General features: G+C 44.4%; 1 protein-coding gene across 2 annotated transcripts in view; it reads right to left on the minus strand.

The window, feature by feature from the left end:
* LOC142776191 (uncharacterized) overlaps positions 1-17380 on the minus strand; it is an 80434-nt gene that overhangs the window by 11274 nt on the left and 51780 nt on the right. For both annotated transcript variants that reach the window (XM_075879403.1, XM_075879404.1), the window contains 2 exons: positions 10434-10529; positions 1924-2020 (listed from right to left, as the gene is read on the minus strand). In XM_075879403.1, the coding sequence (XP_075735518.1) occupies positions 1924-2020; positions 10434-10529 (193 nt within the window). The remainder of the gene's footprint in view (positions 1-1923; positions 2021-10433; positions 10530-17380) is intronic.

The raw sequence follows: 17380 nt of genomic DNA on the forward strand, positions 1-17380 counted from the left end.
AGTACTGCTCTGATTGTGAACAACAATTTGAATTTATGCCGGGGGTGCCCAATAGCTGATAAAAAAGCCCCCCCCCCCCCCTTTTTTTTTGTTGCCACTGTTATGCTTGATCATCAGACTACATTGAGAGCACTCCAGGCCCCAAAAACTGTTGCCGCTCATTCACTGCAGTGCTGAAAAATGCTGCTATTTTCCATGCAAAAAAATATAAGAAGTATGTGGTGGCACGCTGGTTTAGAGTTTATGATCAGCTGGTGCAGCAGTGACAACTTCTACAGGAACTCGTTTTGACGTGTGATGTCAACCACTGAAATTTTCATATGTTGAAGTTGGTATATTTTCTGGGCCTTATGGCATACTTGACTGAACTGCATGATTTATTGTTATGTGGGGTTTAACGTCCAGGAACCACCATATCATTATAAGAGACGCCGTAGTGAAGCGCTCCGGAAATTTCAACCACCTGGGGTTCTTTAACGTGCACCCAAATCTGAGCACACGGGCCTACAACATTTTCGACTGCACCAAAAATGCAGTGGCCACAGCCGGGATTCGATCTCATGACCTGCGGGTCAGCAGCCAAATACCTTAACCACTAGACCACCGCGACGGAGCTGACTGAATTGTATGATAAGTCTCTAGTGACAGTATGCAGAATAGTTGCACAAAAAGCACATGTACTAGGTTTGGAAGCCAGGACAGCAAGGACACGCTTCAAAGCAAAAAGGGCATCGGCATAGAAGTTCATGTAGACGGCTAGTTTGACCATGATTCCTGCAGTGAGGTCAAGTGTAGTAAGTTCAGTGGCTATGTCAATAAGCGTTTGTTGTGAAATGTGCTCAAAGCACACCATCACCAGAGCACCTTGACGCTGCTGAACACACAAGCATTTCGCAAGTTACGATTTCAACCAACGCAGCTGGGATTGAACTTGCAACTTTCAGGTCAGCAGCCAAATAAGAATCCCACCGCCCTGTAGCTTTCAGCATGCTCACTGGTTCGAAAGCAGTTAAGGTGTTCTAAGCATGCGATGAATCCACGTAACTCCGCCCATATTTGATGCATGCTCAAATTTTTTACTGAACTGCATGATAAGTCTCTAGTGAAAGTATGCAGAATAGTTGCACAAGAAGCCTATGTACTAGGTTTGGAAGACAACACACCAAAGATGTGCTTCAAAGCCACAAGGATGTGCTTCAAAGCCACATTTTTCCGGTCCCTTGAGGTTCCGTTTAATGAGAGTCTATTGTAATCTCCAAATATAAACAAATGTATGTCTTGTAATTTCTCCAAAGAAATATTTGACCTAGACATTCATGGCAGAAAGAAAAACAAACGTATAGCATACTATTGCTTTTGATGACAAAAAAAGCTTGCTATATGGAAAGCCCGCAATGACAGTGGGCGACAGCGAACGGACCAATAAAACCTTTCAGGGTAGCTTGTTTATATCAAACAGGCTGCATACTGTGCAGGCACAAATGAAGGAAGCAGAGAGAGAAACTGCACTCTTTCTTGTCCCTTTTCCTGCTACCTTCCTTTGCACTTGCACAGTATGCTACTCATTCAGGATAAATAAAGTATGTGGGCCTCAGTGTTTGAAATGCTTAACATAGGCTATTGTGACAGACAGGGTGATCTTTTGTTTTGCTTGTTCTTTGCATGTTTACTAACTTAGTTACCCTTCACTCTTTATGGAAAATGCAAGCAGTTGACTATTACCACAATGTATTAACAATTATGTCTGTTTCAAAGAAACATCACTACAGATTTCCATCTTTGACATTCTACATTTGTGCCGACAGAAATACGCAGCAACGCATTTCCTGCATCTGCATGAATTATGCAGTACTTATTTTTAAAATGCACATACCAACACCATTAACCCACAAGAAAAAAAAAATGGGTTCAATATGTGCTTACCTCTCAGCACAAGTGGAGGCGGCTCAGGACGATATATATCCTTGTAGGAAACAACGAAAGGTGTTGATGGCCGTCCACGCTTTTTCTGCTGGCATTGCTATAATAAACAAACGAACAAATAGGTGAGCTATAAACTTCTTTAAATGAACACTCCTCAGAAGCATCCATTGCAAACAACATGATAGCACATAACTGCTGGAATTCCCATGTGACATTTTAAATTGGCTAAGTTTGAATGAATGCTCTAGGAGAAGTCAATTATTTAATTTGGCAGGACAACCTTTTATATTATTACAGTGTACATGCTACAAATATCTCTGTCTACACATAACAAACACTTTACAGGGGATGCTTGCATTTCCCTTTAAAGTCTTTCGATCACATAGCACTTGCGTGGTCTTTAAGCCTGCTTTTTCATAAGGCACAAGCCAAGCGGGTTGGCACCAATATTCCAGTGGGCAGGGCCATGTGAAGGTGAAGATAGGTGGGGCCATGAGGAACAGGCCTCTTCCTCTTGGTCCTTTGGAGCGGTTCAAGCACAATCGATTCTTACTGCATGGGATGCGTAGCTCCAATGGGATGATGTCATGGACTCCCTCCCGTGGACTTACTCCGGTTCTCCAAAAAGTGCTTATATGATATATGGTGTTTTTTTTTTTGTTTTTTTTTCGCAAAGGCCATTTGATGGCCAAAGAGCGCCAGTTCATGGGACAAGAAATGTGGATAATGATTGTGATTAGCGGCTGTATAAGGGCCATAAAATTCCTCGCAGTAAGGCAGGTAAAAACATACAAGTAATAAAATCATGACCATGCCGTGAAAGGTGTGTGTGGTGTGAATAGGTGACAAAAGTTGGTGATAATGTAAAACGATGGTGGACATGTATGGCGTTAGCACAAGTACCTCACTCGTTCATACCCTTGCGTCCAAGGGCCGTGAGCCAAGTGCTTTCCTGTGTAGCCACCGCAGCAAAAACCTCTCTGGAGTGGTCGTGCTACGGAATGCCTGGGTATATGATATGAAAATTATGAATTTCTTTTAAAAATGCTAACAATGATTTATGACTAAAAAGCGGCTCCCTACCAACGAACATTGCAGGGTGTAAAGGTATATGTTGTCGGTAGGGTAATGGAAAATGCTGTTTTTTTAGAGTTTCTAAGTGTTTGCACTGAATTAACATGCGAAGGACTGTTAATGCTTCACCACATCTGTCACACAATGGTGGATCGCCACCGGACAAAAGATATGTATGTGTCGTGTATGTGTGTCCTATCCTGAGTCTCATTAGTATTACCTCTGTATGACGAGATTTTGATACTGGCAGCCAATGACCAAGGTGTGGCTTAATAATGTGTAGTTTGTTTTGGTGTATCCCACTTGCTCTGCCAGTAGTCCCTGAGGTTTCGTTTGAGAGACGACTTAAGATCAAGGGCCGGGATTAATATGGGTGTAGGGGCAGTGCTTTTGTGGACGGATGCAGCGAGCTGATCCGCCCTCACGTTGCCTTGAATCTCACGGTGCCCTGGCACCCAGCACACTACAACATGTTGTTTGAGTGTGTAGAGTGTGCACAAAATGGAGTAAAGTGAGACAAGGACCGGGTTTTTTTGTTTTTTAAGACTGTGCAGAGCCGTTATCACACTGAGGGAGTCTGTATAAATTACTGCTTTTTGTATTTGTAATTGTTTGATGTGTTTAGCTGCCACAAGTATCGCGTAAGCTTTTGCTGTGAAGATACTTGTGCCTGGATGTAGAGGGCCAGCATCCGAAAAGGATGGGCCGACAGCAGCGTAGGACACAGAGGAGTTAGACTTGGAGGCATCTGTAAAGAACTCCGGACGTGTGTATTTGTGTTGAAGTTCCAGGAAGTATGTTCGGATATGGGCAATAGGTGTATGTTTTGTAACTTCTAGAAAAGACACATCGCAGTCTATAGTCTGCCACTGCCACGGTGGCGGGTATGCTACAGGAGCCATTAAACTGTGTTCAAGTGACACTCCAGTTTCTTCAGCTAGACCCTTCAGGCGAACTGAGAAGGGCTGCCTCATCGAAGGCCTGTTTTGAAACAGAATGGAACTCGACAGATCATTAATAGTAGAGTATGAGGGGTGCTTCTTGTCTGCTTTCACCTTAAGAAAATATACAAAGGACATGTAAGTTCTCTGTAGATGAAGCGACCATTCATTTGACTCAACGTAAAGGCTTTCTCAAGGCTGGTGCGAAAAGCACCTGTAGAAAGGCGGATGCCCAAATGGTGCACGGGGTCCAGCATCTTCAAAGCACTTTGAGTTGCAGACTGATAAACAACGGCCCCATAATCTAAGCGGGTGCGAATGAGGCTTCGATACAGATTCATGAGGCATTGCCTATCATTACCCCAAGTAGTACGTGACAACACTTTACATTCATGGCTTTTAAACATTTTGTTTTTAAATACTTGATGTGCGGTACGAAGGTCAACTTGTCCAAGATTAAACCTAAGAATTTATGCTCGGCTTTGACAGACAGACGTTGCCCATTCAGTCGAATGTCAGGTTCCGAGTGCATGCCTCTCTTTCGAGAGAACAAGACACACGTGCTTTTTTGTGGGTTAAGTCAAAATCCGTTTTCATCTGCCCATTTGGAGACCTTGTTTAAACCCAGCTGAACCTGCCGCTCACACATATCCAAGTTCTTGAAGCCAAGCTGAATGTCGTCGACATATGTACAATAGAACTTATTGTGGGGGATGGACAAGTGCAAGGAATTCATTTTGATAATAAAATGTGTGCAACTAAGTACACCACCTTGTGGCATGCCTGTTTCCTGGACAAATGTTTGGGAGAGAACACTGCCCACACGGACACGGAATGTCCGGTTTGACAGGTAACTTTCGATTATGTGAAACATTCTTCCGCGCACACCAAGGTGGGACAGGTCTCTTAGTATTCCAAAATGCCCTGTTGTATCATAAGCCTTTTCGATATCGAGGAACACAGAGAGAAAATATTGTTTATGGACAAAGGCGTCTCTGATCTGTGCCTCGATACGAACAAAGTGGTCTGTGGTGGATCTACTTTCTCGAAACCCGCACTGAAATGGGTCAAGCAAATTGTTTGTTTCAAGGATATGTACAAGTCGGCAGTTTATCATTTTTTCGAAGACTTTGCACAAGCAGCTTGTAAGTGCAATAGGCCAGTAACTTGAAGCTAAAGAAGGGTCCTTGCCCTCTTTCAAAATGGGAATAATAATAGCCTCTTTCCAGGAGGTAGGGATAGTGCCAGAAAACCAGATAGCATTGTACAAACAAAGTAAGGTTTTTCGTGTTTCGGCTGGTAGGTTTTTTAACATTTCATACACCACACGGTCAGAACCTGGGGCAGAAGTACTGCAGGAGTTTAGAGATGTTCGGAGCTCAGCTAGACTGAAAGCTTGGTTATATGCCTCGTATCTAGTGGATTTGCGTTCGAGTTTCTGCTTTTCTATTCTTGTTCTGTATTTTTGGAAAGTGTCAGTATAGTGGGACAGGCTGGATACCCGTTCAAAGTGTGCACCGAGGAAGTTTGCCTGATCTTCCAAGGTATCACCCTGAGTGTTTACGAAGGGGAGTGAGTGTACTTGTCTTCCTGCTACCCTACAAACCATGTTCCAGACTTTGGCCTCTTGTGTATATGAATTTATCCCTGATAAAAACTTGTGCCAGCTTTCTCTTCTGGCCTGCCGACGCGTCCTCCTGCCTCGAGATTTTATTTTCTTAAAGCTCTCAAGGTTTTCTGCTGTCGGCGAGTTCCGCAGCAACCTCCATGCCCTGTTCTGTTCCTTTCGCGCATTCTGACACTCAGTGTTCCACCATGGGACGTGTCGTTTGCTGGACAGTCCAGATGTTTGTGGAATGCACTTGGCTGCTGCGTCAGTAAGAAAAGCCGTGAATTACTGCACAGCTTCATCTATGCCTAATCCGCATATGTCAGTCCAATTTGAGTGAGTAAGCTTTTGAAATTGTTCCCAGTCGGCTTTTTTACCAGCCATTTGAGAACATGTGGAGGACATTCATATATTATTGGTGTACTCAAAACTAAAGGAAAATGGTCACTTCCGTATGGATTATTTATGACTTTCCACTGAAGTAATGGTACAAGTGAAGGAGATGCGATACTGAGGTCTATGGAAAAGTAAGTTTTGTTGGCAAGGTTATAGTATGTTGCCTCTTTCCTATTCAACAGACAAGCACCTGATGAAATAAGGAATTGTTCAATGAGACGACCTCGTGCATCACAGCGAGAGTCACCCCACAGACCATTATGTGCGTTCAGGTCCCCAAGGACCAGATAAGGTTCAGGTAGTTCGTCTATTAAAGACTGGAATTGAAGTTTTTCAAGACGGTGGTGCAGAGGTATGTACAAAGAGCAGACAGTGACGAGTTTGTTTAGAACAACTGCTCGGACAGCCACCGCCTCGAGGGAAGTTTGAAGGGGTAATTGTGTACATGCTACACCTTGACTAACTATAACCACTACACCACCGGATGGTGGCATGGCATCATCTCTATCCTTTCAGAAGATTACGTAGTTACGTAAAAAGTTTGTGTTTGTTCGTTTCAAGTGTGTCTCTTGTACACACAGCACTCTAGGATTGTGTTCATGGAGGAGTTCTTGTAAGTCATCGAGGTTTCGAAGAAGGCCTCGGATGTTCCACTGTAATATTTCTGTCTGCATATTTAAACAAGAGAGATGCTGCTGTGTGTACAAAGAGTATCCTGTGTTGGAGTGAGCTCGTTAATTCAGGTGGCAGGACGGTCGTGCGGCCCCGTTATTGGTTTCTTATTTTTCTTGGCGAGCTCCAAGAAGCCGCCCCACACTTTTGGTACCAAGGGTACCGTTGTATCCATTGCCTCCTCAGAGGCACTGGGTGCCCGCACATGCGAGCTGGTGGTTCGGATTTTAGGCCTCACCTGGTGAGGGGAGGCCTTGAGACCAGAGGACCCTGGAGTCTCCGGCTTCAATTTGCTAGGAGGCGGAGTAGACTGAACTACTGCCGCCTTGGGGGCAGGCGCCACAGCCGACGGCTCGCTCTGCGCTGGCCGAAGGGGTGGCGAGGGCTGGTGCGGCAATGCCCCCTGACGCTCCGCATCAGCATATCTAGCGCCGTAAAATGGCGACACTCTTCGTCTTGCTTCTTTGAATGTGATATTTTCTTTAATTTTCAATGTGATAATTTCTTTTTCTTTTTTCCAAAATGAGCAAGACCGTGAGTATGCGGCATGATTTCCGCCACAGTTCACACAGTGTGATGGTTCTTCGCAATAGTGAGAATTGTGGCCTGACACTCCACATTGTGCACAAGTTTGGTGACCACGACAGCTTTGTGAGCCGTGGCCATACTTCTGGCATTTAAAACAACGACGTGGGTTAGGTATGTATGGTCTGATCGACGTCTTCGTGTACGCTGTTTGAATACTTTCTGGCAGATTACTGGAAGCGAACATGAGTATTAGGTGTTTCGTTGGCGTTACTTTGTTGCCTCTTCTAATGATGATTTTTTGTACATTGGTCACATTCTGACTCTTCCATTCCTCCAGAAGTCCCTCTTCGGTCAAGCCGAGCAAATCAACATCAGATACTACTCCACGGGTTGTGTTCATAGATCTGTGTGGCGTTACAGTGATGGGACTGTCACCAAAAGTTGAAAGATTCTGTAGCTTTTCAAACTGTTCTTTTTCTCGAACTTCAAGGAGGAGGTCTCCGCTGGCCATTTTGGTAACTTTGTACCCGGCTCCAAGAGTTTCTGTGAGACATCTGGCTACTACAAAGGGGGATACAGTTCTGGCTTGCTTCCTGCTTATCTCACTATGTATAACATGAAAATGGGGAAGTTTTCATTTGATCGATCGAAAAAGCCAAAGTCTTCGGTGCGTACGCGCTTTAAGGCGGTACGATCACTTAACAAGGGAAACGCTCTATGCATTCCAGTTTAATTTTCTTCAGAAGCATTGGCGGCCACCCACCATGGAGCCCAACAAGGGGACGCTACAAGTTTGCGGATGCTAAAACCTGCAGACGCCAGCCGTACAACGCTACTATAACCCAATGCGCCTAGACGAAGGTAGGCTATTTGCACAGGGTTAACCCTAGCCGCCAGGAAGTTTGGAAGTAGGCAGAAGAGAGTAGAAGACAGGACAGATAAATAGTGAGAGATAAAGACGAAGATGTAGGGAGAGAGAGATAGGAAAAGGCGACTGCCGATTTCCCCTGGGTGGGTCAGCCCAGGGGTGCCGTCTACGTGAAGCCGGGGCCAAAGGGGTGTGTTGCCGCCGCTGGGGGGCCTTAAAGGTTCAATCACCCAGCATTGGCTCAACCCCCAGGATCCCCTTTTCCCCGGACACGGCAAAGCCACGCATGGCTAGGCGTGGGAGGTAGTCGAACCCCCCCCCCCCCCCCCCCCCCCGTTAGCTCGGGTCCGTGGTGTCGCTACACACTAAACGCCTGCTTGCGCAGGCGCCCCTGCAGGGTCCAAAAAGTGCTTCCGTTTGTGAGACATGATTTACAAATGATAAAGACATAAGCGTGGGGTTTCTGGCAGGGCAGACTTGGCTCGCTTGTTATGCTGGCATGGTGAGTCAACCATCATATCATCGCCTCTGCAGCCTGTTACAGAGGCATGCTATTGGTTGCCTAGTTCCATTAAAGGGTTTGCAACATAAAAGGTTAAAATAAATGCGTTTTGGTAGTTTGCACAACAGTATGTTCTGTCATTTGTTCCCTGAGTGCAAGAGGCCTTAAAAGGTTCTCTTTTTTTTTTTCCAAAATTTTTTAACAGCTCATTAGTGAAAAACAGCTTTCAATATAGTTGTGGACATGGCTGCTGTGCGCGTTCAATTGTATACAACTGAATATAAGAATAATATGGCCTTACTTGTTGTGATGTTAACCTCTCCAATAGGAAACCACATACATACCCATTCCATATTGGCACAATGGGTGTGACATGCTTAATGCAGTAATTGCAATTTATATTTTACGGTGATACTCCTACATGGAAAGAGATGCACCACTTGTTCACAGAATCAGTGATGGAAGTGACCTTTCACTTTTTGGAGCATACTTTGGAGCAAGAAAAGTACTGTTTTGTAGCAGCCTTAAAGGGGTCCTGAAACACTTTTTCAAGTAACCATGGAATAGATTCACTAAAAGAGCTTATTGCCTCGCGAATTCAACCCCACAAAAATTTTAGGAATCCGTCCAGTACGTGCGGAGTTACAAAGAATTGTCGCACGCTGCAATTACGTTCTCTCTTCTCTCATCCCGGTGAAAGCGCTGAAGGGTAAGCAGGGAGGAATGGCAGGGGCAAATAATATACGTCACGCGCGCCTCGTAACCTTGAGCACTTTTCCTTTCTTTTTGCTTCGAATACGCAACTTTTTCCATGTGATCACGCGAGAACGCGTGGACAAGTCGCAGCCTCCCGTGGCGATCTTCGCAACAACTGAGCGCGCCATGTTCAAATCAGCCAATGGCTAATAGATGACCTTCTACACATGGTTTTTGAGCATCTTTCGTCATTTCTAGAGAGAAGAAAAAGCAATTTTCAGCTGACTTTGATAATTTATTGTGAATTCCAGACTGCGTGCTGCGCTATAATATTTGGCTCGCGTGTTCTCGGGAGCCTCTACTACCGATCGGCAGCGTTTTCTGACCATGCTCGAAAAGTGTTGCAGGGCCCTTTTTAAGTGTGTTTAGAGTGTGAAAAAAAAAAAAACTACTTTGGAGCCGCTATTGATATTTTAGGAGTTCAAAGCATCGTCAAAACATCTCACAAATATTATTATTTATCATTAAATATATTTCAAAGACAGCTGTCAAGACACAAACAATTAAAAAGATAGCTGGTTGTCAAAAATGGGCTGTAAAATTAGCTATATATCTAAAACACTACTATTTGTGACAAAAATCAAATCAAACTTGTAAAGCTGAGCACCGCACTTCAGAAGTAACCACAGTCTCAAATAAATGTTGGCAAATAAGTAGTAGATAATAGGCATGAGATAAAGTAACCTGCTCATTTCACTACCGTAGCCTGCATGTCTATGAAAAAAAAAAAAAAACTGTCAAACTAGCTATATGCTTAATAAGTCAATTCTTGTCACATAAATAAGATCAGAATTGATAATGCTGTACATTATTAGAATACTGGAAGGCTGGTTAATCGACTTTTTTCAGTTTCTTTAGGAGTAATGAGTAGGTCAAATGAAATAATTTCATCGTTCTCATTCTCTCAGTGTCATTTCAAAGCAGGTTTGGAACAATTACTAACAAAAATTACTGTTTGGAGTAGCATGGGACACCGCTTCCATCACTGATTCTGCTATACAAACCTGAGGAAATGAAAGCTATTCAATGAGTTTGGATTGCAGGAGCAATCATTCAGATAGAAGAAACAAATTCAATCAGAAATAGAAACCCTTCACACAACTCAAGAGCCATAAAAACAGGCAGCAAAAATTATATTTAAAGCACTTCTCAAGTTTGACTTACATGACCATAATGTCCCTGGCGGGCACAATTGTAGCAGTAGCGCTCCTCTGGAGGCCGAGTCTTAGGTTTAGCACGCACAATGGGACCGTCTTCGGTCTATGGCAAGGTAAAAACAACAAACACAGTAATACTGATCATCTCAAATCACAAACAGAAACATATTATTATTCCTTATTGTAGTGTGCTTATTAAGTGCTGCCAGGTTTGGCAACTTTGCAGTTAAGGCTACCGGGTGATTCTATGTAAGATCAAACAAAGCATGGCTGGTTGACCTCTTTCAAAATTTTAAATACTGTTGCCTGATGAGTGCAAAGAAGGGATCTACAATTGGTTTTGCTGGAAAACATTTTGTCAAAGCACAGTAAATAAATAATGAAGAGGTGGAGTTCCACGCTTACCTGCTCTGATGTTTTTTCGACTTTCGCGATGAATAGCACAAAACATATTAAAGCTACGTACCTCAAATTTGTTTAAGAAAATATAGGAGTAATTGTGCTTATGTTCAATTATATTTGGATTCTCTGCATAGTGTAGCTTAATTCATTAAAAATTTTCAAGTTTGACCTAAGAAACATTTTTTTTGCCTAGTTTGAAGGCTTTTATTTCAAAAATGGCCTATGACAGAGCAGTGAAGATTCAGAATTACTTTCTCAGCATGTTTATTCATAAAACTGTGAAACCTTGTATTAACACTTTTCAACAAAAAGATATTGTCACGAAGGCAATGTCTCGTGGAGAGCTTTTTCTTTTTCGACTACAGCTGAAGTCGGTTCTTTGCCAGATGCTCTTATTGGAGGCGCTATTTAACGACTTGTCTCGGGGAGGGTGCCTTGAAAAAGTATGAGAGTCTGAACAGAAAGGGCTGTATCCGGTCAGTCACTGTGTGCTTCGCGGCGAACCAGGCACTGTGCCGTGCCTTTGACCGGGCTGCAGAAATTAGGTGCCTTTCTCCTCTTCTAACCACTACCACCATAACCCCAAACGAGCGAACCGCTGCCCGCGTCCTCCGGGCCGCTCGGAGGCTGACATTTGAGCACTTGTGTGCGCGTCAAGGCCGTTTTAGAGAATGTGCCCGTAAAAAAAAGCTGCTGCAGTTATGTTGCAAGGCAGGCTTCACGCGACCCGGAAAACTTTTGTTGGGATTGGTTATCCTCGGCTTGCTTGACTGGTCCTCACATTCGTGGATGCTGGAAAACCCTATTTAAGCAGCGACTCGGGCCCTTTTTGGTGTGAGCGGACTCGGGGTCAACAGCGCATCTCATCACCGGAGACCAGTCCTGCAAGCCGAGGGGTATGCCATCATTTTCCATGTATTACATTTCTGACTTAGTGCATTGTGTAAATTTAAGTTGTACGACATAAATTAACCCCCCAACGAGTGCTCCCCGAAATCATCGTGTCGACTTGTCATTGCTTGCCTGTGCGAAATTGCTACCCCACTTCTTTGTCTGGATGGTCATCGGATGTGCATAGCTTAAACAACCCCGAAGTTTCGCTACAACATAATCGCGCTGACTTCAAAAAAAGGGCATGCATAAAAAACTTCTAAGAACATTAAAAAAGAAAAAAAAACATTTTTGATGTTGTTTAAACTTTCCCCAATTATTCTCCTGCACATCAGCTTTTACAATCAATAAAAACATGTTGCATTATGTAGTTTGACTTGCAGTTACGACCCGCCAAAAAATGCCCTCGCGCAAGGATTGGCAATTGTAGATCGAACATCCTGCCCGTGAAGTATGAAATGCAGGCCTATACTTCAGTTTTTTAGGGCAAGCAGCACTAAAATAGCTGTCGACTGCACTGAGGACACTGATTTCAGAATGATTTGGTCACGGGAACGGCCATAAATGGGAATTACCGAGCAAACAAGCGCGCACAGCCCGTGTTCTGGTGTGACGAGCGCCCATCGAAAAAGGCCTTTTCGCAAGACTGACCACAATGTGTGGGTTTGAAGATTGTATGAAATTTGCGATTGCGTACTGCTTTTCAATTTGGCATAATATTGAATTAATTCTGTCTTGCCACTGCAAATTAGCAGTGATAAACACAGTAGTGAATGATTAAATGTTGTACGCATCGGGTTCATTGAGGCACTGCAGCATCAAGCTGTGATATTATTACCATCATAAGCGATGCGACGTCCACTGCAGGACCACGGTGTAAGATACAAACACTTTAGGTGAGGACACTCGCGAGACAGGATCGACCGAATAAAGTAACAGCAACGCGCGTCTGTCGGACTGCTGCCGGCAGCGTGCCTATCGGTGAGTAGATGCAGCTTGAAGACAGGAGGCGTTGCTATAACAATTGGTCGTTTGTGGGAAACCTGAATTAAATTGCACAGGAGCATTGTTCATGCCAAAGAGTCAAAATTGATTACGGTTGTCTGCAAGCATGACGGGGGTTTGAGTCACGTGGAGAGCACTGTCTACATGCCTCTCTATGAAACGCATGCCGATATTCGAAGTGGTTCTCGCACGTCCAGTGAACTCAATGCTGCTTGGGGCGTACCAGATACGCACATAACTGACATGCTTTCTAAAATTCTGTATCAAGCGGTTCTTTATTTAAATGCACTAATTTTAGTGTACTCGCTGATGATGGGTGGGGCACTCGTGTCTGCAAGCTGGATTTGCGAAGTGCATGAAAGGCGTGGGGGGACGTGTGTGCTTTTAATGACAAGCAAAGCAGAACTTAAGTAAGACCACATGAGTGCTCGTAAAATATGTAAGCGTGGGCTCTACCGGAAAGCCGGCTGGCGTAGGCGTGCTGGTCAGGAAAGCCTGGTGGATGTCCGCCTGCGTGGTTGATACAGAATGTGGTGGCTGTTTTGCCATAGGCGCACCAAGTAGGTCGTCTTCAGCAGCATGAGTCGTCTTCAGCAGCATGAGTCCAAGGAGACGCACCTTTCGGTGGTGAGGTTAGTTGAAGTGGGAGCGTCTTCTACCTCGTCGTCGTGGTCAGATGCAGGATTAGATGTTCCTGCGACCGGATCGAGGTAGCAAGAGCCTTAGCCAGTGTAGCGAGGTCGCGGTCAATGGAGAGTTGCGGGCCGGTTGCTAGCGCACGCTGCGACGAAGTCGCAGGATCCCAGAAGCAGGCGGTGCAAAAGGTCATAGTAGGCGAGCACCGCAGTGGAGAGGGCCAAACTCGACTGGCAGCGCGTCGAGCAAGATGGCGTGCATAAGCGGCTAGTCCACGACGTCATTTACAGTGAGAATGGCGTCGAGCCACATGAGCCATGCCTAGAGTAAGGTCGGGTGGAACGGTGGCACTGACGGGCAGAGTGATGGAAGCATGGCAGCAGGTAGCTCGTCGAAGGGCGTGTCCTTCAGATCAGCACTGTAGCGGCAAGAGGGAGACGAGAAGTGAGACGACGTCCAAGGCGGCCATTGGGGCTCTGCCGATCTCGCCATTTTCTTCCAGGCCTGAAGTGAAGCTTCGACGGCTGCCAGCGTCTGACACGCCAGGCGAGTAAGCTCATTCTATTCTCGCGCAGCTCGAGCTAGCATCGGCTGCGTGAGAGGCGCGGCGGTCAAGAAATGATGATGATGATGGCACAAGAGATACTTTGACCAATTTGTTGGCGTGCATTACATAGATACCGTCCGATGTTGCGCCAAGTTCTATTTTCACGGCTCTAATGGTAACCATACAGCGAAAAGTTCACGAATGTGTGATTACCCGCTGGCAGCCAAGTTTACGGAGGACCCTGGCATTATCTTCTCGCTGAAAAACCATCCCTTCTTATTGTGCACGGAAAGAGAATTACAGTATTTTTTTTTTTCGCATTGAACAATCAGGAATGCCACTTTTTAGGAATGCCACTTTTTAGGAATGCCACAGGAAACTTGCTCACAAAAAGCAGTGAATGCACAACGTACTACAGTAAAAAAAGCTCACTACATCTGTAATAGAAAAAAACACTATTTATTGCAATGTATCATTGTGTTGCATAAACATAAAACAAATGTTCGTGCACCAAAAATTATTCATTCACATTCACGACAAATCATCTTATCTGTGAAGTGTTTGCTGCAGACTGAATCCTTTGTGCTGAGCGGAGGGTCCTTCCTGGAAACCACTGGAGTGCGTGCTTTGAGGGGTTTGGGATCCGAAGGAACATTGGATATTAAATTTTCTTGGCACGTTGGGTAACGTAACTGGCAACCACTAACGAAGCACTTTTTTTCCATATTCACTCACCGTGTGGATGTCTTCTTTCAACAGTTTTTATTCATAGCTGCTCACCACATCACAAGTTCAATTCACAAACAAGAATGGTAAAACGCCACTTGTTACTTCATGAAGAGCGCCAAATGCATGCTAGCGACTGAAGCAGCAGAATGACTTGTTTTTCGCGAGTGAAAAACGCAACGCTTTCGGAATGCCGGCATTGCCACCAGCCTCACCGGTTGCTATAGCAACGGTGCGTGAAAATGTTTTTTTATTTTTAAGTTGCGCTGCCTTGCCGACAGGTGCGCTGCCGGCAGCAGTCCGACGGACGCGCGTCTCTGTTACTTTATCTGGTCGATCGCGTCCCTTAAGAAAGCCAAAAAGAGTCCCCTAAAGTGTTTGTATCTTGCACCATATGCAGGACAAAGGCCTCTTCTATGTTCCGCCAGTCAACCCGGTCCTGTGCTTGCTGCGGCCACTTTATACCCGCAAACTTTCTAATCTCACCTGCCCACTTAACTTTCTGTCTCCCCCTAACCCGCTTGCCTTCTCTGGGAATCCATTCAGTTACCCTTAATGACCAGCGGTTATCCTGCATATGCGCTACGTGTCTGGCCCATGCCCATTTCTTTTTCTTGATTTCAACTATGATATCCTTAACCACTGTTTGTTCCCTGATCCACTCTGCTCTCTTCTTGTCTCTTAAAGTTACACCTATAATTTTCCTTTCCATCGCTCGCTGCGTCATCCTCGATTTAAGCTGAATCCTCCATGTAAGTCCCCAGGTTTCTGCTCCATAGCTAAGTACCGGCAAGATGCAGCTGTTATATACGTTCCTCTTGAGGGATAGTAGCAATCTACCTGTCATAATTTGGGAGTGCTTGCCGAATGTGCTCCACCCCATTCTTATTCTTCTAGTTACTTCGATCTCGTGGTTCGGCTCTGCGGTTATTACCTGCCCTAAGTAGACATAGTCTTTTACAACTTCAAGTGCACTATTACCTATCTCGAAGCGCTGCTCCTTTCCGAGGTTGTTGTACATTACTTTCGTTTTCTGAAGATTAGTTTTAAGACCCACCTTTCTGCTCTCCTTGTCTAACTCCGTAATCATGAGTTGCAATTCGTCCCCTGAGTTACTCAGCAATGCAATGTCATCGGCAAAGCGCAGGTTACTAAGGAACTCTCCATTAACTCTTATCCCTAACTGTTCCCATTCTAGACCTCTGACAACCTTCTGTGAGCACGTGGTAAATAGCATTGGGGAGAATGTATCTCGTTGTCTTACACCTTTCTTTATTGGTATTATGTCGTTTTCTTTATGAAGCACTATGATTGCAGTTGATCCTCTGTGATTTCTTCCAGGATGTTTATATATGCTTTGTCGCCGCCCTGATTCCGCAGTGTCTGCATGCCTGCTGATATCTCTACTGAATCAAATGCCTTCTCGTAATCTATGTAGGCTATGTATAGTGGTTGCTTGCATTCTGAGCATTTCTCTGTTACCTGATTGATAGTATGAATGTGGTCAATTGTTGAGTAGCCTATTCGAAATCCTGCTCGTTCCTTTGATTGATTGAATTCTAATGTTTTGTTAATTCTTTGAGCAATTGTCTTTGTAGTTAGCTTGTATACGACGGAGAGCAAGCTGATCGGCCTGTAGTTTTTCAAGCCTTTGTTGTCCACTTTGTTATGCATCAAGATGATGTTAGCATTCTTCCAAGATTCTGGTACCCTCTTCGTGAGGAGACACTTCTTAAACAAGGTGGCTAGTGTTTTTAACACAATCTGTCCTCTATCTTTCAGTAGATCTGATGTTATCTAATCCTCACCAGCAGCCTTGCCTCCTTGCATTCCCTCCAAGGCTTTTCCAACTTCTTCTGTCATTACTTTTGTGATGTCATTTGGGTGTACTGCTAGTTCTTACATTAGGGTCGTGGTTGTCCAGGCTACTGTACAGATCTCTGTCAAAATCCTCTGCTACTTTAACTATCTTATCAATATTATTAGTTACTTTGCCTTACTGTCCTTTAGTGCATACATCTGGTTTTCGCCTATCCCAAATTTTCTCTTCACCGCTTTGACGCTTCCTCCATGTTCGATTCTCTCCGCGTTATACCTTCTTAAATTGGATACATTATGCTTATTAATTAACTTCAAAAACTCTGCCAGTTCTATTTTGTCTGTTACATTTGAGACTTTTATGCTTTGACAGTTCTTTGTCTCTTGGGACAGCTTGCCAGTGTCCTAACTACCATACCTCCAACTTCCATTGTGTACACTGTGATGATACTCGTCAGATTATCATTCATTGCGTCAACGCTAAAGCTGGATTCCTCGATAACAGCCGAGTATCTGTTCTGAAGCAAGACTCTGAATTCCTGTACTTTCTCTATCAGTTCTAGCTCATTGATTGGCTTCTTGTGTATCAGTTTCTGTCGTTCCTTATTCAAGTCTAGGCGAATACACGACCTTACCATTCTAGTGTCACTGCATCGTACTTTGCCAAGCACTTCCACATCCTGCACGATACCTGGGTGTGCACTTAGTATAAACTCTATTTCGTTCTTACTTTTGCCATTAGAGTTCCTCCATGCCCACTTATGGTTCATTCATTTTTGGTAGATGGTATTAAAGATCCATAAATTATTACCTTCTGCAAGCTCTACTAATAGCTCCCCTTTGGCATTTCTAGTACCGGTCTCCAGCAGGCTAGAGACCGGGCAGGTAATTCCCTACTGCCCGGTCTCCAGCCTGCTTCTTCCATACCT

The sequence above is a fragment of the Rhipicephalus microplus genome, chromosome X (assembly GCF_043290135.1).
Source record: "Rhipicephalus microplus isolate Deutch F79 chromosome X, USDA_Rmic, whole genome shotgun sequence".
Lineage (NCBI taxonomy): Eukaryota > Metazoa > Arthropoda > Arachnida > Ixodida > Ixodidae > Rhipicephalus > Rhipicephalus microplus.